Source organism: Rhinopithecus roxellana, chromosome 5 (genome assembly GCF_007565055.1).
Source record: "Rhinopithecus roxellana isolate Shanxi Qingling chromosome 5, ASM756505v1, whole genome shotgun sequence".
In the NCBI taxonomy this organism is placed as follows: Eukaryota; Metazoa; Chordata; class Mammalia; order Primates; family Cercopithecidae; genus Rhinopithecus; species Rhinopithecus roxellana.
In genome coordinates, this window is record NC_044553.1 from 37428576 (window position 1) to 37453236 (window position 24661).

Here is a 24661-nt window from a genome sequence, read left to right on the forward strand (position 1 = left end):
AAGAGATCAAGACCATCCTGGCCAAGATGGTGAAACCCCATCTCTACTAAAAATACAAAAATTAGCTGGGCGTGATGGCACACGCTTGTAATCTCAGCTACTCGGAAAGCTGAGGCAGGAGAATGGTGCAAACCTAGGAGGAGGCGGAGCTTGCAGTGAGCCGAGATCACGCCACTGCACTCCAGCCTGGGCGACAGAGCAAGACTCCGTCTCAAAAATAAATAAAATAAAATAAAATAAAGTAGAAACTATGTTCATTGAAGAAAAAAAAAAACTTTTCAAAGGTATTATGGCAGCAGTTTAACATGAAATTAAAAACAAAAAAGCAAAAACAAAACAACCTCATGAGGCCCAGTACGTATCCCTTAAAGCCAATTGAGTTGTATTACCCTATTTTTTATACAGACCAAAAAACAATCTGCAAAACAGACCTGGTTCAAATTTCACTTTTAGGAAGAAAGGACAGAACTTTTTATTTTTATTGTTTTTCTTTTTTGAACCCCTATTTTGACACTTAAGAAAGGAGGGAACTTTTAAAGCCACCAGATGCATTACACCTTTGGAAAAACCACTTTATTAGTAATTACCAGAAGTTGCTCTAAAGACAAAAAAGAAGGGTGATCACAGATGTGTATTTAATCAAGGTATTGTATAATTAGACCACAAGGAAGAATAAAGCTAAGCAAAGAAAAGTTGCTATAGGACTACAGGCTAGAGCTATGAAATAAGAGATGTATGAAAAAATATTTTTAAAGAGCCAGATAACTACACTACAGATGTAAGGCCTCCATCTTAACCAATCACAGCTTCTAATTCTACATCCCAAATAACCCTCTAATCTATTCACTCACTGTCTCTGTCAAATCTTCACTCACGCTATCACTATGATAACTCTTCCCTGGTTGACTGCATTAGACTCCAAACAAAACTCCCTTCAGAAGCATTCTTCTAAACCTGCCAAAGGATCATTTTTGAAGTCCTATATAATCTCACCTTCAGTCACCTTGAGTGACTCTTCTACTTACTGGGTTTAGCTGCACTGGCCTCCGAGTCCCCCTAAAAAGTCAAGTTCTTTCCTGTCTCAAAAGCTTCACATGTCCCTCTTGCTAAAATGTTCTTCCCCAAACTTTTCCCTGACTAATGCCTACTTTAATTTTCAGTTTAAATGTTTCTTCCTCTAGGAAGATTCCATGATCCACTAGAGTGGCCTGTAAGCCTTAGTAGAAAGACAGGAAAATGTGATTGCTTCTGTATACTAATAAATAATGTACAACACGGTGGTGGTTTTCCTCATAAGAAAATATATATCCACAATCCCCCCCCGCCCCAAAAAAAGCTTTCACTTTTCTGTCTATTCATTTTGGAATGACTTTCAAAATGAAAATCACACAAAATGGTATGAGTTGGAATTAGTTCCAATCTATCTAAATCTTACCCATTCTTTAGAGCACAACTCAACACATTCCCCTCCACCACACCCACCCCCAAACTCCAGCTAAAAGTAATCTCTTTCCACTGAACAGCAATAGTAATTCAATGAGCTATTTTAATCATCCAGCACTGACAACCTGCTGTTATATTTGCTAGAACATCAAGAAAAGACAAAGGTATCATTTGGTTTCTCAATGAAAATATTATAATAGACATTCTAAGGTTCTCATGGGACTACCATTAATATGTGCGGTATATGTCAAAAATGGTACTAACGTCATTTCCATTTTCTAATGGAAAGTTAATTCCACTGACTTCCAAATGGAAATCATTTCCATTTTGCAAGTAATTCCAAAATGAAGAGACACGAAGGTGCTATCTAAAGCCATAATTCCTGAGTGAAATGGCATGGTACCCTGGACTACCACAATTGCCTTCTCTTTATATATAGGACCATGCCAACCAGCTAGTTTCCATTTAAAATACAGTCCATCTGCTGCTACCTTCTGGCTGTTTTCTACCCAGGAAAAATGTTTATTGTACCACTTAGCTAGTAAAAGAAAAGAATATGAGCAGTTAACAATCAGTGTACTGATGGAGCTTACACTATATTTTGGCCAACATCATTTTAAAATGGCAAGAAAGTAGCAGAACACTTATTTCAACAGACTACCTATTACTAGAAATAGCTACAGAAACAGATACATCCCAAAAGTAATAGTGACGCTTTTGCTTGAAATAAGGTAAAATGAAAATTACACAAATAATTCAATATTGTGTAATTCAAATATCACAAACCAAATTATGAACATTCTAAAAGAGCCCACAGACAATGTGAATAAACTGCATAAGAGAGATGGTACATTATAGTGGTCACAGACACACACCTTGGGAATCAGTCAGACTTTGAGCATAATCCTCCTTTCTCTACTTAATAGCCATATGCCCTTTGATAAAATTATTCAACTTCCACAAACCAGTTTCATTATGTATAAAATGGAGGTACCACTACTGTATTTTCCAGATTCTAACAAGCCCTTGAAAAGATATATATAAACATTTCGAGAATCAGGATGAGTCTGACAATTGATTTTAAAGAAACTGGATAGCCAGAAGTCAGAGAAATAATTTGTGGTAGATTTAGCTTTGCCTGAGTATGCGCAAATTCAGCTTTGAGTTGTTTACTCTTGTGGTAACATACTTAAACTTTTATTTATTTATTTATTTGTTATTTATTTATTTTTTTGAGACACAGTCTCCCTGTGTTACCCAGGTTGGAGCACGGTGGTACAATCTTGGCTCACTGCAATCTCCACCTCCAAGGTTCAAACGATTCTCCTGTCTCAGCCTCCTGAGTACCTGGGATTACAGGCACATGTCACCACATCTGGCTAATTTTTGTATTTTTAGTAGAGATGGAGTTTCATCATGTTGGCCAGGCTTGTCTTGAACTCCTGACTTCACGTGATCCACCCATCTCAGCCTCCCAAAGTGCTGGGATTATAGGTGTGAGCCACCGTGCCCACCCATTACTTCTTCTTTTTTTTTTTTTTTTTTTTTGAGATGGAGTCTTGCTCTGTCACCCAGCCTGGGATGCAGTGGCACAGTCTCAGCTCACTGCAACCTCCGCCTCCTGGGTTCAAGCCATTCTCCTGCCTCAGCCTCCCCAGTAGCTGGGATTACAGGGGCACACCACCACATCCAGCTAATTTTCGTATTTTTAGTAGAGACGGGGTTTCAGAAACATGTTGGCCAGACTGGTCTTGAACTCCTGACCTCATGATCTGCCTGCCTCGGCCTCCGAAAGTGCTGGGATTACAGGAGTGAGCCAGCACTCCAGACACTTCTTTTTAAGCTTTTCATATATCTTCAAAAAGATTCCGCTATGGGCCGGGCGCAGTGGCTCACGCCTGTAACCTCAGCACTTTGAGAGGCCGAGATGGGCAGATTACCTGAGGTCAGAAGTTTGACGACAGTCTGGCCAACATGGCGAAAACCCATCTCTACTAAAAATACAAAAATTGGCTGGGAGTAGTGGCGTGTGCCTGTAAACCCAGCTACTCAGGAGGCTGAGGAAGGAGAATCACTTGAACCCAGGAGGCAGAGGCTTCAGTGAGCCAAGATCACGTCACTGCACTCTAGCCTGCGGTGACAGAGTAAGACGATGTCTTCAAAAAAAGATTCCACTATGATGTCACATTGAAATGAAAAATTATTGTGCTCATACAAGATTTTAAGTCACATACAATAAAAACTAACTGAAATTGATAATTCTCTCAGACTAGACCAAAACATTTTCAAAGGTAAGAGAAGTTAGTGTGGCCAATTCATGGAGTCACACATCTAAATGTCATAATTTCCAGCTGAGTTATAAGAAAAGCCATTTCACTTTCAGATATATGTGTTTTTGTTTTCATTTTTGAGACAAGGTCTTGCTCTGTCACCCATGCTGGAGTGCAGTGGTGCAATCACAGCTCACTACTACCTCTGCTTCCAAGGCTCAAGTGATCCTCCCATCTCAGCCTCCCAAGTAGCTGTGAACACAGGCGCCTGCCACCATACCCAGCTAATTTTTTTTCTAGAGACAGGGTTTTGCCATGTTGTCCAGGCTAGTCTTGAACTTCTGAACTCAAGTGATCTGCCTGCCTTGGACTCCCAAAGTACTAGAATTATAGGCATGAGCCAGCACACCTGGCCAGAGGTAAGTTATTTAATTAAAGAAAAGAAATGTACAAGTTTAACCAAATAGAAACCACCAATGAAATGTTTTCTTTGCTATGCTTCTGCAATTACAAAAATATTAAATAGATCCAGACATAGGTTATAAAAGCAGCATGTTAGTATGATGATGCATATAACTGCTAATGGCCAAAAGTGATTCATACAAATCTTAAGACTCCCAAATATAAAGGCTTGGATTCAAACTTTGATTATAATGAATGCTACAGAAGGTGGAGAATGGATAAATGTTATTTTCAAAAAGAGGCCGGGCGCACTGGCTCACGCCTGTAATCGCAGTACCTTGGGAGGCCAAGGAAGGCAGATCACTGAGGTGAGGAGTTCAAGACCAGCCTGGCCAACATGGTGAAACCCCGTCTCTACTAAAAATATGAAAAATAGCTGGGTGTGGTGGCACATGCCTGTAATCCCAGCTACTGGGGAGGCTGAGGCAAGAGAACTGTTTGAATCTGGGAGGCAAAGGCTGCAGTGAGCCGAAACTGCACCACTGTACTCCAGCCTGGGTGACAAAATGAGACTCCATGTCAAAAAAAGAAAGAGAAAAGAAGAAAAAGAGAAAAGAAAAAGGTAGCATTCCCCCAACTCCTACAAGTCAAGAATATTACAGTAATGTGCACCTTAAGGCTTTGTGGTGAGGAATAAATGAGATTATAAGTAAAATATTTATCACAGTGCCTAGCAGAGAGAGTAAGCATTTGATGAAATGTTGTTATTATTGATCAAATTTTGAAAAAACACTAATTTTAAAAATGAATGACAAATTATTCTTTGCTTTTATAAGCACTGACCCAAATATAATGGCTTAAGCTACAGAAAAATATTTTCTTGGAATTTAAAAAATTGGCTAATTTAAAAAAAAATTACTGACATAATAATTACATCAAAAAGTATTTTGGTTAAGTATAAAGGTAAATCTTGTATAAACCAACTGGTCATTAATACTGTCTGTCATCATTTAACAACAGGTAACCCTTTCATTTCTTTTTGAGATAAAGTTTCATTCTTGTTGCCCAGGCTGGAGTGCAATGGCACAATCTCGGCTCACCGCAACCTCCACCTCCCGGGTTCAAGCGATTCTCCTGCTTCAGCCTCCTGAGTAGTTGGGATTACAAGCATGGGCCACTACACCCAGCTAATTTTGTATTTTTAGTAGAGACAGGGTTCCTCCATATTGGTCAGGCTGGTCTCGAACTCCTGACCTCAGGTGATCCGCCCGCCTCAGTCTCCCACAGTGCTGGGCTTACAGGAGTGAGCCACCCCGTCCAACCAGGTAATCATTTAACAGTGGTTTCTGTATACTATTTCCTAGTTCTATCAGTCATGAAGATTTTATAACACTCTAACAGAGCTGCTAAAAATTAAAATTTATGAAAAAAGCAAGTTTTTTTTGTTTTTTGGTTTGGGTTTTTTTTGAGGCAGGGTCTCATTCTGTCACCTAGGCTGAAATGTAGTGGCATGATCTTGGCTCACGGCAACCTCTGCCTCCCAGGTTCAAGCGATCCTCTGACCTCAGCCTCCTGAGCAGCTGGACCACAGGCACCAACCACCACACCTGACTAATTTTTCATATTTTTTGGTAGAGATGGGCTTTCAGCATGTTGCCCAGGGTTCCGAGCTCAGGGAATCCACCTATCTCGGCCTCTCAAAGTGCTAGGATTACAGGTGTGAGCTACCATGCCCAGCCAAAGTAAGTTGTTTAAACAAAAAGTCACAAACTAGTAAATCAAGGGCCAAATTAGATACAGGGACATTTTTTCTATGAGCCACAAAAGTTTTGTTTTGTTTTTCAATTAGTTACCAAGATTTAATGTTCTTTTAAAATCCGGATTCACAGCTTCCTATTAAAAAACAGAATTTGGGAATACTGGGCTGATGACTATAATCAGTTAGAGCTGAGTCACAGACGACTCCCTGCCCTTGCCCCACTCTTCAGCCGGGCGTAATCTCAATCCTGCCCACCTTAGCCTTTTATTGTCTTCCTGGCCTTTGTAAATATTTGAATCTCCAACTGTTTTTTTTTTCTTTTTTTTTTTTTGAGACAGAGTCTTGCTCTGTTACCCAGGCTGGAGTGCAGTGGTGCAAACTCAGCTCACTGCAGCCTTCACCTCCTGGGTTCAAGCAATCCTCCTGCCTTAGGCTCCCGAGTAGCTGGGATTACAGGCATGTGCCACCATGCCTGGCTAATTTTCTGTGTTTTCAGTAGAGACAGGGTTTCACTATGCTGCCCAGGCTGGTCTCAAACTCCTGAGCTCAGGCAATCCACCCGCCTCACCCTCCCAAAGTGCCAGGATTACAGGTGTGAGCCACTGCACCCAGCCTGAATCTGCAATTTTAATGTACACATTAGATGTGCTTTTCTAACCTGGAGTTTCCGAAGAATTGGACAATGGAGCAGATGCTTCAGCTAAGGCAGCTAATGTAGCTAATACTGATGTAGAAGAGTTTCCAAACTGAACAGCAGATACACCCGTTTCATCTGTAAGAAAAAAGAAAATAGATTTGAATTTCTAAGGAGCTTAATCCAATGCATATTTCTGATACTCTATTTACCTTATTTGACTCTTAAACAAAGCTTGGATAGCATTAGCTTTTGAAAGGTAATACTGCAGTAAATTTTGCAGTATCACCTTTCTTCAGATTGTTTTGTCTCATAAAATTTTTTTTGCCAGTTATACCAAAGAAAACCAAGGTGGCTGATAGAATCTTACCCTTGTTCTCCAACAGTCCTTTCTTAAAAGGATGAATACCTACTAAAGCATAAAATCCCAAAGCCTATCCTATATGCATCTCAATACCTGTTGCCTTGGATGAATTTTCTGAAGATACCAGACCTGTTAGGTTCACCACCCCTCCAGGTCCAATGATAAACTGTGGTGTTGCAGCATGTATTGTCACAGTGTCAGGACTCTCTGGATTTGTGTTGATTTGGTTCTGCATAGCAATCTAGGGAAAAAATGACCACAGTGTTTTCAGAATTATAACCAGAACATATAGCACAAATTCTCCATATAATACAAACACACATGTAAAGGAATATTCTCTAAGAAGAATCACATAGTACAAGTGGAAATATATGTCTAAAGTCCCCTGACAATGTAGGGGCACACGATGGGTATATATTTATATCCCGAATCCCCCTCCTAGGTAAAGCAGCGAAATCCTGGGAGAGGAGAAATGAGTATCTAAAATGTTTTTAATAGAACAAAGAACAACTGGACATTAAGCCGGTTGAGGTGGTTGGTGCCTGTAATCCCAGCTATTCAGGAGGCGGAGGCAGGGGAAGTGCTTAAGCCCAGGAATTCGAGACCAGCATGGGCAACATAGTGAGACCCCCATCTTAAAAAAAAAACAAAAACAAAAACAAAACAAACAAACAAAAAATACTTCTATAGCTATAGGAATTTAATTATTTCTTCTATATTTGGCAATACATAATACCACATATATAAAGCATGTCCTTCTCAATTAATTGTTCCCCATCTTCAACTCCAACCCCCAAATTGCACTCCTAAGAGTAAAAGGAATGGAAAGAGGCATGGCAGAATTCATTTTCCTGAACATAAAACATCTTTTAAGTAACTAGTGGAAGCTCAAAGGAGGCAGACAGTCTTAGAAAAGAAGAGTTCTACTGCTGGGATCAGGAACAAACAGGCAAGAAGAGGCATTAATTAAAGAAGATAATTTATATTATGTCATATGGCTGAAAATAAGAGACGTAACATTGGTTACTAGAAAAATCTTCCCAAAAGCCAAAAACAACAGATCTTTTTGAGGATGTTGAAAAATAAAAGAAACAAATCAAACTGCATCACTCACTCAAGGGATGTTATTATGGTTGCTAATATATACATTTTTTAATTTTTATAAAGTCATTTATAGACCTGGAAAAATCATACAGTATCAAAATGCAACAAAAATAATAGAATAAAATGTCTAGGGCCAGGCGCAGTGGCTCACACCTGTAATCCCAGCATTTTGGGAGGCCGAGGCAGGCATATCACCTGAGCTCAGGAGTTCGACACCAGCCTGGGCAACATGGTGAAACACCAGCTCTACTAAAAATACAAAAAATTAGCCGGGCATGGCAGCATGCACCTGTAGTCTCAGCTACTCAGGAGGCTGAGGCAGGAGAATTGCTTGAACCCAGGAGGCAAAGGTTGCAGTGAGCCAAGATCGCGCCACTACACTCCAGCCTGGGTGACAGAGCAAGACTCCGGCTCAAAAAAAAAAAAAAGTCTAAAGGGAAATTTAGAAACTTAAAAATCAGAAAGTAATCACCTTATCTAACGTTAATGAAAAGACTGGCCTTATAATCAAGAAAATGAATAGTAATAAAGAGGAAGTGAAAGAGAAAAAGGCCTATCCAAAATAAGCCCAAAATGAAAGGCTACAAACGAAATAGTTTAAATCATCCACAATATAACAGATCCCTCTACTGATAATTCTTTTTCTTTATGTTCTTAAATTAAAAGTCAAAAGTTACCTGTAATATCTCTGCTAAATCTTCATTTCCATTGTCTATTGAAATATCAAATGCAGTTTTACAAAATTTACTTTGCGTGTGTACATCAGCACCATATTTGATTAAAAGTTCCACCACCTCTTGATGATTGTGTTCTGTGGCCCAATGGAGAGCTGTCATCTTTAACATGTCCTTTGCATTGACATCAGCACCATGCTACAAAAATATTTCAAAGAGATTACTAACATATGAAATATCATATAAAAAATTCCTGATATGAAATTATTAGTCTGTGCTTTAAAGCAAGAACAAATAACATAATCAATTCTTTATTTGTATATGTTAAATACATGTTCCAGGCCAGGTGCTGTGGCTCACACCTGTAATCCCAACACTTTGGGAGGCCGAGGCAGTTGGATCAGCTGAGCTCAGGGGTTTGAAACCAGCCTGGGCAACATGGCAAAACCCCATCTCTACAATACAAAAAAAACACAAAAAATTAAGGGCCAGACATGGTAGCTAACATCTGTAATCCCAGCACTTTGCGAGGCCAAGGCAGGCAGATAACTTGAGGTTAGGAGTTCGAGACCAGCCTGGCCAACATGGTGAAACGCCATCTCTACTAAAAATACAAAAATTAGCCAGGTACGGAGGCACACACCTGTAATGCCAGCTACACAGGAGATTGACACAGGAGAATCACTGGAACCCAGGAGGCAGAGGTTGCAATGAGCCAAGATCATGCCACCACCGCACTCCAGCCTGGGCAACAGAGCGAGATGCTATCTCAAATAAATAAATAAATAAATAAATACAAAAAATTAGCTGGGTATGGTGGCACACACCTGTGATCCCAGCTACTCAGGAGGCTGAGTTGGGAGGATTGCTCGAGCCTGGGAGGCGGAGGTTGCAATGAGCCAACATTGCACCACTGCACTCCAACCTGGGTGACAGAGAGAGAGCCTATCTCAGAAAAAAGAAAAAGAAAAAGAAAAAAAAAAAAAACATATATATATACACACACACATACACATGTCCCAGCAATCACCACTTAATCTGTCACTTACAATCACCACTTAATCTGTCACTTAATCATTTTTCTCTCATGCTGAATTTCCTGTTTTCCTTCTAATTTCTTAGGAATGAGGCAATTATTTTTTCAGTAACCCAGCTATGGGCACAAAGAGCTAGAATGGCATAAGAAATGAAGGAAACTATGAGCATTCCTCTAAAAGCTTCTTTAATGTTTGTATGGCAGCTGGTCCCTTGGTTCCTCATTTCCACAAAAAAAAAAAAAAAAAATCTTTTGCTTTCAAAACCACTGCAACCCAGAAAAAATAAAAATAAAAAAATTATAAAAAGAAAACCAGTGCACCATAAAGAACTAAAAGTAAGCTAACTAGAGATATATTGTCCAATATGACAGTCAATAGACACATGTAGTTTTTGAGCATTTGAAATGCTGCTAGCCAGAATAGAGATGTGCTATATGTATAAACACACACTGAGGCCAGGTGCAGTGGCTCATGCCTGTAATTTCAGCACTTTGGGAGGCCAAGGCGGGCAGATCACCTGAGGTCAGGAGTTCAAGGCCAGCCTGACCAACATGGAGCAACCCCGTCTCTACTAAAAATACAAAAAATTAGCGAGGCCTGGTGGTGCACGCCTGTAATCCCAGCTACTTGGGAGGCTGAGGCAAGAGAATCACTTGAACCTGGGAGGCAGAGGTTTCGGTGAGCCAAGATCACGCAACTGCACTCCAGCCTGGGCAACAAGAGCAAAACTTCATCCCCCCCAAAACAAAAAACAAAAAACAAAAAACATTGAAATTGAAAAACATACAAAAAAAATAGAATGTAATACATCTCATTAATAATTTTTGTACTGGACCAGGCGTGGTGGCTCACCCCTATTATCCCAGCACTTTGGGAGGCCGAGGCTGGCAGATCACTTGAGGTCAGGAGTTAGAGACCAACCTGACCAACATGGTGAAACTCCATCTCTACGAAAAATACAAAAATTAGCCAGGCGGGTTAGCAGGCACCTGTAACCCTAGCTACTCAGGAGACTGAGGCAGGAGAATTGCTTGAACCTGGGAGGCGGAAGTTGCTATGAGCCAAGATCGTGCCACTGCACTCCAGCCTGGGCAACAAAGCTAGATTCCATCTCAGAAAAATAATAATAATAATAATAATAATAATAATAATTTTTATACTGATTTCATGTTGAAATGATAATCTTTGTATATATTGGGTTAAATAAAATATAAAATTAGAATTACTTTTTAAATGTAGCCACTGGAATATTTAGAATTACAGTATATGTGATTTGCATTTATGGCTTCCATTGTATTTCTTTTTGATAGGCTGACCTGGAGGCCAGAATAAGAAGGATCAAGCAGAACACCTATCACTCTATGTTTCAGAATTTTCTACAAGGTCAGGAGTTTGAGACCAGTCTGGCCAATATGGTGAAATCCCATCTCTACTAAAAATACAAAAATTAGCTAGGCGTGGTGGTGGGTGCCAGTAGTCCCAGCTACTTAGGAGGCTGAGGCAGGAGAATCGTTTGAACCCGGGAGGTGGAGGTTGCAGTGAGCCGAGATGGTGCCACTGCACTCCAGCCTGGGTGACAGACAAAGACTCTGTCTCAAAAAAAAAAAAAAAAGAAAAAAGAAAAAAGAAAAAAACACTGTAGTCCCTCACCATAAGATAGACCAAGGTCCAAGAAATAAATTAGTTGACTTAACTAAGAATACACCTAAAGAAAGTTTTGTCCCTCATGAAATGAAAGCTGTAAGATAATTTTCATTTAATGGGCTTATACACACAAAAAATGAAATACTATAGATAAAATACTAAGTAGGCATTTAACAAAAACTAGTTCCCTCTCCTTATAAAACTGTAAAGTCTTTTGGCCGGGCGCGGTGGCTCAAGCCTGTAATCCCAGCACTTTGGGAGGCCGAGACGGGCGGATCACAAGGTCAGGAGATCAAGACCATCCTGGCTAACACGGTGAAACCCCGTCTCTACTAAAAAAATACAAAAAACTAGCCGGGTGAGGTGGTGGGCGCCTGTAGTCCCAGCTACTCGGGAGGCTGAGGCAGGAGAATGGCGTAAACCCAGGAGGCGGAGCTTGCAGTGAGCTGAGGTCCGGCCACTGCACTCCAGCCTGGGCGACAGAGCGAGACTCCGTCTCAAAAAAAAAAACAACAACAACAACAACAAAAAACTGTAAAATCTTTTAAAAGCAAAGTGCAAAAAGAGAACACATACCTTAAGTAAAACCTCTACTATGCTGGCATGGCCCTCAGAAGCTGCCATATGTAATGGTGTTCGGTCCACTTTGGTTCTGGCATCTCTGCTTACACCAGCTCGGAGCAGTACCTCTGTGGTGGAATAATGACCATACTGTGCTGCTAGATGAAGTGGAGAAGTTCCCAACTGTACCACAGGAAAAAAAAAAAAAAAAATCCACATTTTCAGTATTGTTAGTATACTTCTGTTTATATAGCAAAGATTTTCTTTACATTATCTGTTTACATAGTAACTCAAACCTCAAAAGAAATGACTAGATTCATGCTTATCACATCCTCTTCACAGATGCCTTGAAGAATTCCCAAACACTCTCAATGAAGAAGAAAATCCAGTATTTCCTTTAATTCAAATTTTCTTTCTTCATTATTTTTTATCAGATAAACTGCCTGAACAAAATTAATTTCATTAGAAATTAAGAGACAGTGGCCAGACATGGTGGCTCACACCTGTAATCCCAGTACTTTGGGAGGCCAAGGCAGGTGGACCACTTGAGGTCAGGAGTTCAAGACCAGCCTGGCCAACATGGTGAAACCCTATCTCTGCTAAAACCACAGAAATTAGCCAGGTGTGGTAGCAGGTGCCTGTAATCCCAGCTACTCAGGAGGCTGAAGCAGGAGAACCACTTGAACCCGGGAGGCAGAGGTTGCAGTGAGCCAAGATTGCGCCACTGTACTCCAGCCTGCACGACAGAGCGAGACTCCATCTCAAAAAAAAAAAAAGTTCACTATGTTATGAAGAGATTAAGTGGGATATATGTATAAAAGTCCTTAGTCCTATCTCTCTCTATATATATATTTTTTTGTTTATTTGTTTGTTTGTTTAATTGTTGTTTGCTTAATTAGAGACAGGGCCTCACTGTGTTGCCCAGGCTGGGGTGCAATGGCTATTCACAGGTACAATTACCACACACTACAGCTTTGAACTGCTGGGCTCAAGCAATCTGCCCACCTCAGCCTCCAAAGTAGCTGGGACTACAGGCACACACCAACGAACCCAGCTAAACCTTACATTTTCAAGGGAAGGTCATCCCAGCAGATCAAATAAATTCCTTAAACAATCCTTTCTTTCTCCATGCTTTGTCAATTTTTCTTTAACTAGCCTTTTCTATACTCTTAAATGTTAAGTCAGTATTTAATGAAAACATCTCAACAGCCAATTTAGCAACCAGGAGCTTTGCTCAGTTTGACATTAGGATCTACTTTTTTATTTTTGTCTTCTGAGACTTTCCCTTCTTGGTTATTGATGCAAAATATATATACATATATGCAGGGTTTTTTGTTTTGTTTTGTTTTCTGAGACAGGGTCTCACTCTGTCACTCAGGCTGGAGTACAGTGGGGTGATCACAGCTCACTGTATCTTCAAACTCCTGAGCTCAAGCGATCCTCCTCCCTCAGACTCCCAAAGTGGTGAGATTATGGATATGAGCCACCACACCTGGCCATGTAGTTTTTGTAGCTTTTGGGGTTTTCTTTTAATTCATTTTTTTGGAGACAGGTTCTTGCCCCGTCGCCCAGGCTAGAGTGCAGTGGAGCAATCGTAGCTCACTGTAACCTCTAACTCCTGGGCTCAAGTGATCTCCCATCTCAGCCTCCAGAATTATACTGCATGTATTTCTCTGTGACTTGCCTTCTTTTGCTCAATATTATATTCAAGAGATTCACCATGTTAATAAGTATAGCTTACTAATTTTCTGTGTTCTATAATATTCCATTGAATGAGTAAACCACAATTAATTTAACCAATATTGATGAATATTTGCATTGTTTCCAGTTTTTGTGTTATTATGAATAATGTTGCTGCTAAATACAGAAATCTTGTATATGTTTCAGGCACATGGACACATTTCTCTTGGGAATAGTCTTAGAAGCCCAACTGCTACATCATACAGTATGTACATCTTCAAATTTACTATGTGCTGCCAAACTGTCTTCCAAAACGATTATACCAATTCCATACTTCCACCAAAAATATTTGAGAGTTCCCACCATCTCCTCACCAAGCCTTGGTACTGATCAACTGTTTTTGCTAATCTGGTGGATATATAATAGTTTTTCATGATTTTCCTTTGCATTTGCCTCAATCTTAATGTAGTTGAGTATCTTTTCATGTTTATTAATCAAACTTTCTCCTTGATAAAGTACCATATAAAGTCAATCTTCTATTGCCTTGTCTTTTTATTGCTAACCCATGGGAATTCCTTATGTATTATGGATACTAATCCTTCTTAAGATCTTTTTGGCTTTGAGAGGCCGAGGCAGGCGGATCACGGGGTCAGGAGTTCAAGACCAGCTGGCCAACATATTGAAACCCCAACTCTACTAAAAATACAAAAAATTAGCCAGGCGTGGTGGCAGGTGCCTGTAATTCCAGCTACTTGGGAGGCTGAGGCAGGAGAATTACTTCAACCTGGGAGGTGGAGGTTGCAGTGAGCCGAGATTGCACCATTTCACTCCAGCCCAGGCAACAGTGCGAGACTCCATCTCAAAAAAAAAAACAAAAGATCTTTTTTGTCTTGAGGTACTACAGCATCACTATGATGTATCTACATATGGATTAGTTTTTAAATTGATTCTGCTGAAGATTTGTTAGGCTACTCAAATCTGTGGGCTGCCATCTTTCATCAGTTCTGGAAGATTATCAGCAATTACCTCTTTGAATTATTTCATCCCTATTTGTGCTCTTTTTGTGGATCTATGATCAGATATTAGACTTTCTCACATGATCCTTCATGATTCCTAACATCTCTTTTACATTTTCTATCTATTTTTATCTGTGATATAGTCTGGATCATCTTTTTTCATACCTTTCAGTTTACTAATTTTCTCTTTAGCAGTTTCTAATCTGTTACTAAAATTTTATCTCAAGTCCTTATAGGTCTGCTTCTGTTGACAGTTGTTTTAGCAGGTTACTGTTCAAACTGGCATGTGTTCATGTGTTTAGTTATTTCTGACTACTCACTTTCCTTTGAATTTCATTTGTGGATATGAAGCCTGGGATGAAGCCAGGTTCCTCCAGAGAGGATACTCATCTGCTTCTGTCAGGAACCTGGGGTAATCCCTAGTCCAAAGATCACTTCAAACTCATTTTTCAGTTTACAGTTTTTTAGACTACACAAGTATTTATGAGTTCAGGCTGCAAGTGTGTACAAAGGATGCCTTGTGATTCCAAATTCTCATCATCAGATTTTTTTCCTCTCTCCATTTGATGTCTTGGTTCACATCAGCTTATTATCTTTGCAGCATCATGGCAACAGGGGCAAGGGCAGGAGCAAATAGGAGGAGGGACAGGGTATTCCTGCTTAACCTTACACTGAAGGTGCAGCTCTTTGGAATTCCAGAATTATGAGAAGAGATCTCCTATCAGACTTCTCTCCATGAACAGCCTCAGGTCTTTATCTTTAGTATCGCAAGTCAGTGAGGTGGAAAACCCACCAGACAGTGTGAGTTCACCTAATGTTCTCTAGGTAAAATTTCTCTGGGTTTTAGCCTTCACTTGGTTTTTCAGGTTGATAAGCTCTTTCTTTCCAACTCAGCAGTGTACTTAAGAAGAGTTTCTTTAACATATTTAATCAAAAAGTCTTTATTCTTTAAAGATACAAGTTGAAACATTTATGGATAAAATGATATGGTCCCGGAATTTGCTTTAAAATAACACAGAACAAAAAATAATACAGTAGATGGAGTTATAGAGGAAACAAGATTTATCATGATCTGATAATTTTTGAAGTTGGGTAAAGGGTATTACAGGGATTGATATATATTTGAAATTTTCTATAATAAAAAATTTTGTTTTGTTTTTCATGAAAAATGTAAAAATAACAAGAGAAAGGAAGGCGAAAACAACAAAACCAATAATCTGGAATTTTTAGTTGTTACCAATGGGAGGGTTAATTCAGATTCCTAGCATTCCACATCCCCAATACAATGCTTTTTTATTTGCCCCCAGAATTAAAGAGTTATGTTTTTTTGCCCTCCCCACAACTGCCTTCTTTCTATAGTTGTCAAGATCTCATTCCCATTCCTTTCTTCCTCTTTGATCATGTTCGCAATAGTTTTACAAGTACTAATTGAAACATAAACTTGTTTTTCTTTTAGGAGCGACTGTAACACTAACTCCAATCTTTATCAGTATCTTTCTGAATTATAAATTCTACCTGTGCTATTTATAAGGCCTTTAAATTAAATCCCAAGCAGACACATGTTTATATTCATGCCACATGAATGCACTCCAAAGTTTGAAAGAAAAACTCTTTGTGGATGAAATATTTGGATAAGGTTATCCAATATCAAAGAAAATAATATAAACCACTTCTTTTAGGACAATTATATTTCTAAAATAATAAACACATTTGCAAAAAAAAATAATTTTTTACCACTTATAAACACAATCCTGACTACATTTTTCTCTGCAAAAACTCAAAAATGAGAAGAAAAAACACACAACATGAAAATCATTCTTTACCCAGTCTGTAGTAAAAGGAGCTCCATTTGCCATCAAAATACGAACTTCATCATCTTGACCTGCTCGTGCCGCTTCTAAAAGCTTCTTTCCCAAATCTACCAGGGACATCTAAACAAAACATAGATGAACTGAACATCAAAATCTCCATTTATACATTATGACATGACATTTTCCTTTCCTGTCTTTATTAATAAGTCAGTTCTCAATTATCCCTTCAAAAGAGTGTGCCATGGTTAATACAAAATAACAGATCATACAAAAGCAATTTATATTGCATTTCAGAATCCATTTTTCTTTCTCATTAAGTTTTTACCTAGAATAAAAGTAGTTTAAATTCTCCAAATACATCTGGTAAAAGAAGAGGTAAGTAGCAGAGAAAAGCTGGTCTAAATTTTTATTTATTTATTTATTTTTGAGACAGAGTCTCGGCCTGTCACCCAGGCTGGAGTGCGGTGGCACGGTGTTGGCTCACTGCAAACTCCACCTCCTGGGTTCAAGTGATTCTTCTGCCTCAGCCCCCCAAGTAGCTTGGACTACAGGCATGCACCATCACACCCAGCTAATTTTTCTATTTTCAATAGAGACAGGGTTTCACCATGTTAGCCAGGCTAGTCTCAAACTCCTGACCTCAAATCATTTGCCCGCTTTGGCCTCCCAAAGTGGTGGGATTAGAGGCATGAGCCACCACGCCCAGCCAAGCTGGTCTAAAATTTAAAACTGGCAACTAATTGTTTTCACTAGAGGGTTTGCAGCAATAAAATTTTTCATAAAAGTAAATAAAGTGCAAGATATTGTCATCTGTTGTTGGTGCAAATTAAATTAAACTTACCATAAATTATTTTGCAATAGTAAATGTGTTCAAAATTTTAAAGTACAAATTTTCCGCCCTCCTACATGCAATATATATTTAAATTCTTGCAGAAAGTAAATCATTCACATTCTAGGAAAATACTAAAAAGAGAGTAACAGTATTATGAATAGACTATCTGTCTCATTAGAGGCTAGAGGCCAGGTACGATGACATACTCCTGTAATCCCAGCAGTTTGGGAGGCTGAGGCAGGTGTATCACTTGAGGCCAGGAGTTTGAGACCAGCCTGGACAACATGGTGAAACCCTATCTCTACTAAAAATAAAAAATTGGCTGGGTGTGGGGGCTCACACCTATAGTCCCAGCTCCTCAGGAGGCTGAGGCACAAGAATCACTTGAACCCAGGAGGCGGAGGTTGCAGTGAGCCGAGATCGCACCACTGCACTCTAGCCTGGGGGACAAAGTAAACTCTGTCTTAAAAAAAAAAAAAAAAAAAAAAAAAAACCAGGAAAGAGTATCCTGTGTCTTGAATTTAATATATGTTAAAAGGCTAATGTCCCAGCCTGGGATGTGAGGTGTGCATGGGTATGTATGTATTTGTGTCTTCTTGAATAAGAAATATTGAAATATATGTCAGAAAAAAAGATTATGACAGTAGAATATAGGTAAATTAAGATTTGAATGTATCACAAACATTCAAATTCAAGGGATGACAGTTCTCAGAAGAAAGTTTCCAAACCCGGAAAGACTATCCAGCTGGAAGATTACTCAATTATGTTATACAGTATCCTAAATAAGGAAACGCAGAATTTTAGGCCTGTAGGGAAGGGAAATATGGAACCCCTGAGATTTACAATGAAAAAATGTGCCTGGGGTACAAATTTATCTCAAAAAAAGTATATACTCTGAGGCTGAGGTAAGTAGTCAAGAGGAAGTAAGTTATAAAGAGAGTAATGGCAGGTTGATCAGTGTATCTCCACCTGGTATGAACAATTATTACAAGTTGAGTATCCCTAATCCAAAAATCTGAAATCTGAAACTTTTTAAGCATCAAAGGAATGCTCATTGGAGATTTTAGATTTTGCAGTTTTTGCATTAGGGATGCTGAACCAGTAAGTATTAATGGAAACATTCCAAAATCTGAAAAAAACCAAAATCTGAAACACTTCTGGACTAAGTATTTCAGATAAGGGATACTCAACCTGCACTCAATAAGGAAGAGAAAGGAGTGTATGTGTGAGAAGGAAGTTGGCAAATGGGGCTTGAAAAAGTTATTTCTGCCAGGAAGAACTGAAATGTTCTACATCATTAAAAGGGCTGTCAAGAAATCTAAAAGGGGGCCGGGCGCGGTGGCTCAAGCCTGTAATCCCAGCACTTTGGGAGGCTGAGATGGGCGGATCACGAGGTCAGGAGATCAAGACCATCCTGGCTAACACGGTGAAACCCCGTCTCTACTAAAAAAAATACAAAAAACTAGCCAGACGAGGTGGCGGACGCCTGTAGTCCCAGCTACTCAGGAGGCTGAGGCAGGAGAATGGCGTGAACCCGGGAGGCAGAGCTTGCAGTGAGCTGAGATCCGGCCACTGCACTCCAGCCTGGGCGACAGAGCGAGACTCCGTCTCAAAAAAAAAAAAAGAAAAGAAAAGAAATCTAAAAGGGGTAATTATAAGAAAAGCTGTCCACGAAAATAAACAGAACTATGCCTATAATTTTTAGTGAATTAGGTAAGATGGAAATAAGCACAAAAGAGGTAACCAGGGACAGATACTAACACTTGGAGGCTTGCACAATAATTAGGTGAGATATACATATCCCAAACAGGCCTTCGTCACAAGGCAAGAAAGAATTTCTTAGAATTGTTTCATTTGTAAGGATAAAAATAATCTATATTATGGTCAGGCAAAGCAGCTCACACCTGTAATCCCACCACTCTGGGAGGCCGAGGTGGGTGAATCACTTGAGGTCAGGAGTTCGAGACCAGCCTGGCCAACAGGGTGAAACCCTGTCTCTACGAAAAATTCAATCCAGTCTGGGCATAAGAGTGAGACTCCATCTCCACAAAAAATATATATATATTATATTCTGGAGTAAAGAATAGGAAAAACAACCACATGTACTTGTGGGATTTATATGGGATTTTTTTTAAATACACTTCTCTGTGATACTTGCAACATTTTCATCCTTGCATTTCTGATTTCCTTTCCTTTTTTTCTCCTATTCTCTCATAACCTTGATGGAGTCACTGAAAGCCAAGATACTCCTCAATCCTGCTTAAAGTCACTAAGATCTATAGAGATTACTGATCTCCAATGAGGCATTTTTTCCTAGATAATATGTAACTGCTGGACAGCAAAAATTAACATCATATTCAACAGGCAAGAAACCTGCAAAAATAATTTCCTATTAAACGGCAGGATAAAGCAAAAAGAAACTGACCTCTCTCCTACAGAAGTATGGTAAAATCTGAACTGGTCACACTAACAAATATAGCACCTATACTCTGAATGATACAAAATTTGGCTTTACAACAAAATATATCTTTCCAAAAATAAATATTTTTAAATAGGTTTTACACAGGTAATATAAAATCAGTTTGCATTCATTTAGCATACATACTGCCAAATGGTTTAGATATCTGAGTATCTTTTGCGAAGTTTAGGACTTTTCCCCATTTTTTGAAACTGGGTTGTCTGTCTTTTTCTTATTGATTTGTAAGCATTCTCACATATGTTCTGGATATGAGTCCTTTGTCAAATATAACAAGTATTATAAATATCTCTGTCCAGAACCCTGATTTTTGACTCTCTATCTTATGTTCTTTCTTTGATAACACATAGTATTTTCTATGGGTAGATAATTGTTGAGTCTCATAAAAATGTGCAACTTCTACATATTAAAATAAAATAATCAAAATAAAATAAGAAATGGCAAAGAAATATATTTACCACAAAAATGACTAGAAGAAACAGTCATGTTTTACTTATTTAAAAGACTTGACTCAAAATGAAAAGGGGCGGGAAATAAACAGCAAGGACCCAACACATCAATAGTTAAAAGACAGGCCATACATTTTACAGAAAAGAAAATAGAAATAATTCACAAGGGCAGAAAATGCTCAGTGTCACTGCTAATCAGGTTAACATAAAGTTAATAATTTTAAAGTAATTACTGATGCAGCCAAGAATTAGGTGAAACTGATACTTTGATATATTGACAACTCAGATATGCTGATAGTAATATAAGTGGATCAGCTTTATTTTTTAGTCAACTTGGCAAATTTAACAAGTTACAAAAATATCTGAGTCCATTGACCCAGTAAGTGACCCCACTTCTAAGAATCTATTCTAAAGGAAAAATATATTGAAACAGATCTATCAGTAAAGATTATATATGCATACACATATATATTATATATAACTCATAATGTGACCAATCTAAAGGTAGGAAAATGATTGAACTGTAGAATCGAAAGGAACAGTGCAGTAATTTAACCTAACAGTTTTGAAGCTATATAAACAACAAAAAATTTATGCCACATTATGAAAAGATAAAAAACTTTTTTGCCAAAATATGCATATAAAGTATAAAATACTGAAAAATATTAACAATTGTATAGGATGGAATGATTATGGGAAATTTTGTCTTCATTTTACAAAGTTTCTATAATGTTACTATATTACCTAATTTTAAAAATGTTTTTTTCAAAGGGACAAATTACATTGTACGACTGTCAACTAAACAAATGACAACATTAAGGAAAGTTTTATGTTCCTGACTTACTAGATGGGATGAGCAGAAAAAAATAAAGAAAATGTAGAACATTGGGAACTTAAAATATCAATCATATATCTGTTTACATGAATTATAATAAAATCATGAAGCATTTGAACAAATCAACTTTGTCCATAATTATTCAATTGTCCTAATTATTCAAAACATATCACAGTTTAGGACCAAATAAACTTAAGTTACTGTGGTTTTAAATTTCCATGAGCAATACAGCCATACGGTAGATTAATGAGATGGATTCTTGGAAATCAGTGGTTCTCATTGGTAGCAGCACTGCCCCCTTGAGAGCCCTTTGTATGTTTATGGCGGCATTTTGGGGACTGAAGGTGCGGATGCTCTGCTAGCATTTAATGGGCAAGCGCCAAGGATACGAGAGGTCCAGCAAAGGAGGGAATAGTCCTGTAGGACAAAGAATTGTCACATGTTCTGGATAATTTTCAAAGATTCCATTGAAAACATATCCAAGGCTGGAATCTAACATGTAAACAAAATGTATTTTTTCCACAGTGTTAATGTATTCTAAATATTCTAGAATGCAGCCGTACTATAAATCTATTTGTTTTGTTCAGAAATTTACTAAGAGTTGTTTGTCATTTTGGAAAATCACGTCAATGCCATTTTGGCATGTGCATCACCAATATCATATATCAATCAGCTTGTTCAGCTATCACATTCACAGTGATTTTATGTGCCAGCATAAGCATTTTACTACCTCACTGTGACATCTAATGTAGTGTGCTCAAGTATTTACATATTTTAATACACATTTTATTATAAATTGCTTCTTTTCAAATTATCCTTTATATTATAATCAAAACATGATTTTTTTGAAATTATGCAGATCAGTAACATTAACTATGATTTTCTTTCTTTTCTTTGGAGATATAGACTCTCTCTGTAGCCCAGGCTGGAGTACAGTGGCGAGATCACAGCTCACCACAGACTCGACTTCCCAGGCTCAACCAGTCCTCCCGCCTCAGCCTCTCCAGTAGCTGCAACTACAAGAGTGCACCACCATACTTGGCTGATTTTTGTATTTTTTGTAGAGATGAGTTTTTGCCACATTGCCCAGGCTTGTCTTGAACCCCTGGGCTCAAACGATCTGCCTACTGCAGCCTCCCAAAGTGCTGGGACTACAGGCATGAGCCACTGCACCCAGCAACTATGATTTTCACTTAAAGTTAGAAGGGAGAAAAAGAAAAAAAAAAAAAAACTAAAAAAAAAAAAGTTAGCAGAAGGGGCAATACAAAATATTTATTATAAAAAGGTGGCAATGGATCTAATAAGATTGAAATCAATGGAAGAAAATACACATAAGATCAAGCAAGACAAAAATCAAAGGTGCTCTGATTTTCTTGTCAAGATAATTAGTAGTTTTAAATAATGAAAACAACAAAATCGTAGCATTTTCACTCTGTCTCACCTGACAGGGACCACACACACTCACCATAGTTTTTGACCCTTAGAGGAACTCAATTGTAATAAGATAACTACACTGACCAAGGGGAACATAGCTCCAGGTCAAGTCACTAATTTACTCAGTTCAACATTTATATATTAAAATCCTGGATGGGTGCAGTGACTCAAGCCTGTAATCCTAGCACTTTGGGAGGCCAAAAAGGAAGATCACTTGAGGCCAGGAGTTTGAGACCAGCCTAGCTAACATGGTGAAACCCCACCCATCTCTACTAAAAAAACACAAAAATTAGCCTGGTGTGGTCCCAGCTACTTAGCTGGCTGAGGCAGGAGAATCCCTGAACCTGGGAGGCAGAGGTTGTAGTGAGCTGAGATTGCTCCACTGCACTCCAGCCTGGACAACAGAGCAAGACTGTCTCAAAAACAAACAAAAATCCTCAGAGATAAAGTGCTAGATTTTTTTTTAATCATTTAGTTTAACAACAAAAATATATTGCTTTTTTGGTGTGGCAAATAAGTTCTTTACTCCAATTAAAATGTATGTTAGTAATAAATCTATTATCCAAACTAGCTACTTTTGCTCAAAAGTACATGCCAAGAGAGCCATCTAGTGGTAACAGGAATTACTACCAATAACTACATGTTAAAACTTAAGAGTCTATTTTGTTTTGAATTTTTCTGTAATTTACAGCTTATAGAGTTGTTGTGAGGATTATGGCATCTACTGGACATGAAAGCTCTATAAAATCATAAAGTACCAGTTCCACGTGAGTGGTTACTAACACTCTTAAATAAGAGTATGAATTTTAAAAATGTTTACACCTATTATAAATATATTTAATAAGCTCTACTCACATTAAAACTTTAAAATAAACTTTTTATATAATTGTTATGCTCAATAAGTACAATTATAAATCCAATATAAATCTCCTAAAGATTTTCTCCACTTTTTGTATTACACACACATCCTACACACACATCCAAAGTCTTTAAAATGTTCATACTCTTTGACTAGTAATTCTACTCATATAAACCCATCATAAGGAAACTTTTCAAAAATCTAAATACATTAATGCTAATGTTATTTAAAATAAGGAAAAAAACAACTACAAACAATGATTAAAGACATTAAGATATGTCAGGCCGGGCGCGGTGGCTCACGCCTGTAATCCCAGCACTTTGGGAGGCCAACGCGGGTGGATCACGAAGACCAGGAGATCGAGACCATCCTGGCTAACATGGTGAAACCGTGTCTCTACTAAAAAAATACAAAAAATTAGCCGGGCATGGTGGCGGGCGCCTGTAGTCCTAGCTTCTTGGGAGGCTGAGGCAGGAGAATGGTGTGAACACGGGAACCAGAGCTTGCAGTGACCCGAGATTGCACCACAGCACTCCAGCCTGGGCGACAGAGCAAGACTCCATCTCAAAAAAAAAAAAAGATATGTCATAATGGAATACTGTAGTGATTTATTTATTTTACATTATGAAAAATTTGTAATATACATAAAGTAGACAGTCGTATAATAAACTCCCACAAAGCCAACATTTAGTTTAAATATTATCAATTTTTGGCCGACTCATTTCCCACCTCCACCCACTGTTTTGAAGCAAGTGTTAGACATTATATCATATTATCTCTAAATATTTCAGTACAGATCTCTAAAAGATAAAAATATTTAAAAAATAATAGTATATATATTCATTTGAAAATATTTACAAACAGTATGTAACAGTTTAAGAATCAAGACTCTAAGTTGTATATATACCATGATCTTAACAGAAAAACACTTGGGGTCGAGCGTGATGGCTCATGCCTGTAATCCTAGCACTTTGGGAGCCCGAGGCAGGTGAATCACCTGAGGTCAGGAGTTCAAGACCAGCCTCGCCAACACAGTGAAACCCCGTCTCTACTAAAAATAATAATAATTAAAAAAAAGAATTATTTTTGGTGTGGTGGCTAACGCCTGTAATCCCAGCCACTCAGGAGGCTGAGGCAGAAGAATCACTTGAACCCAGGAGGTGGAGGTTGCAGTGAGCCGAGATTGCCCCTTTGCACTCCAGCCTGGGCAACAAGAGCAAAACTCCGTCTCAAAAGAAAAAAGAAAGAAACAATTTAAAAAAAAAAAAAAACTTGGAGACAATACACCATGGTAATGAAAATTATGAATTTTCCCTTTTTTCTACTTTTTTCTAAGTTTTCATTTTTTATAGCAAGCATATATTACTAATGTAATAT

The 24661-nt window shown here is 38.4% G+C and overlaps 1 protein-coding gene across 7 annotated transcripts in view; it reads right to left on the reverse strand.

The window, feature by feature from the left end:
- GABPB1 (GA binding protein transcription factor subunit beta 1) overlaps positions 1-24661 on the reverse strand; it is an 80709-nt gene that overhangs the window by 17443 nt on the left and 38605 nt on the right. For 4 of the 7 annotated variants that reach the window (XM_030930237.1, XM_010356611.2, XM_030930238.1 and 1 more), the window contains 5 exons: positions 16412-16519; positions 11908-12075; positions 8654-8848; positions 7002-7113; positions 6533-6646 (listed from right to left, as the gene is read on the reverse strand). In XM_030930237.1, coding sequence (XP_030786097.1) covers positions 6533-6646; positions 7002-7113; positions 8654-8848; positions 11908-12075; positions 16412-16519 — 697 coding nt within the window. Of the gene's footprint in view, positions 1-6532; positions 6647-6965; positions 7114-8653; positions 8849-11907; positions 12076-16411; positions 16520-24661 lie in introns of all 7 variants that reach the window. The other 3 variants (XM_030930236.1, XM_010356609.2, XM_030930235.1) reach the window with 1 other exon arrangement.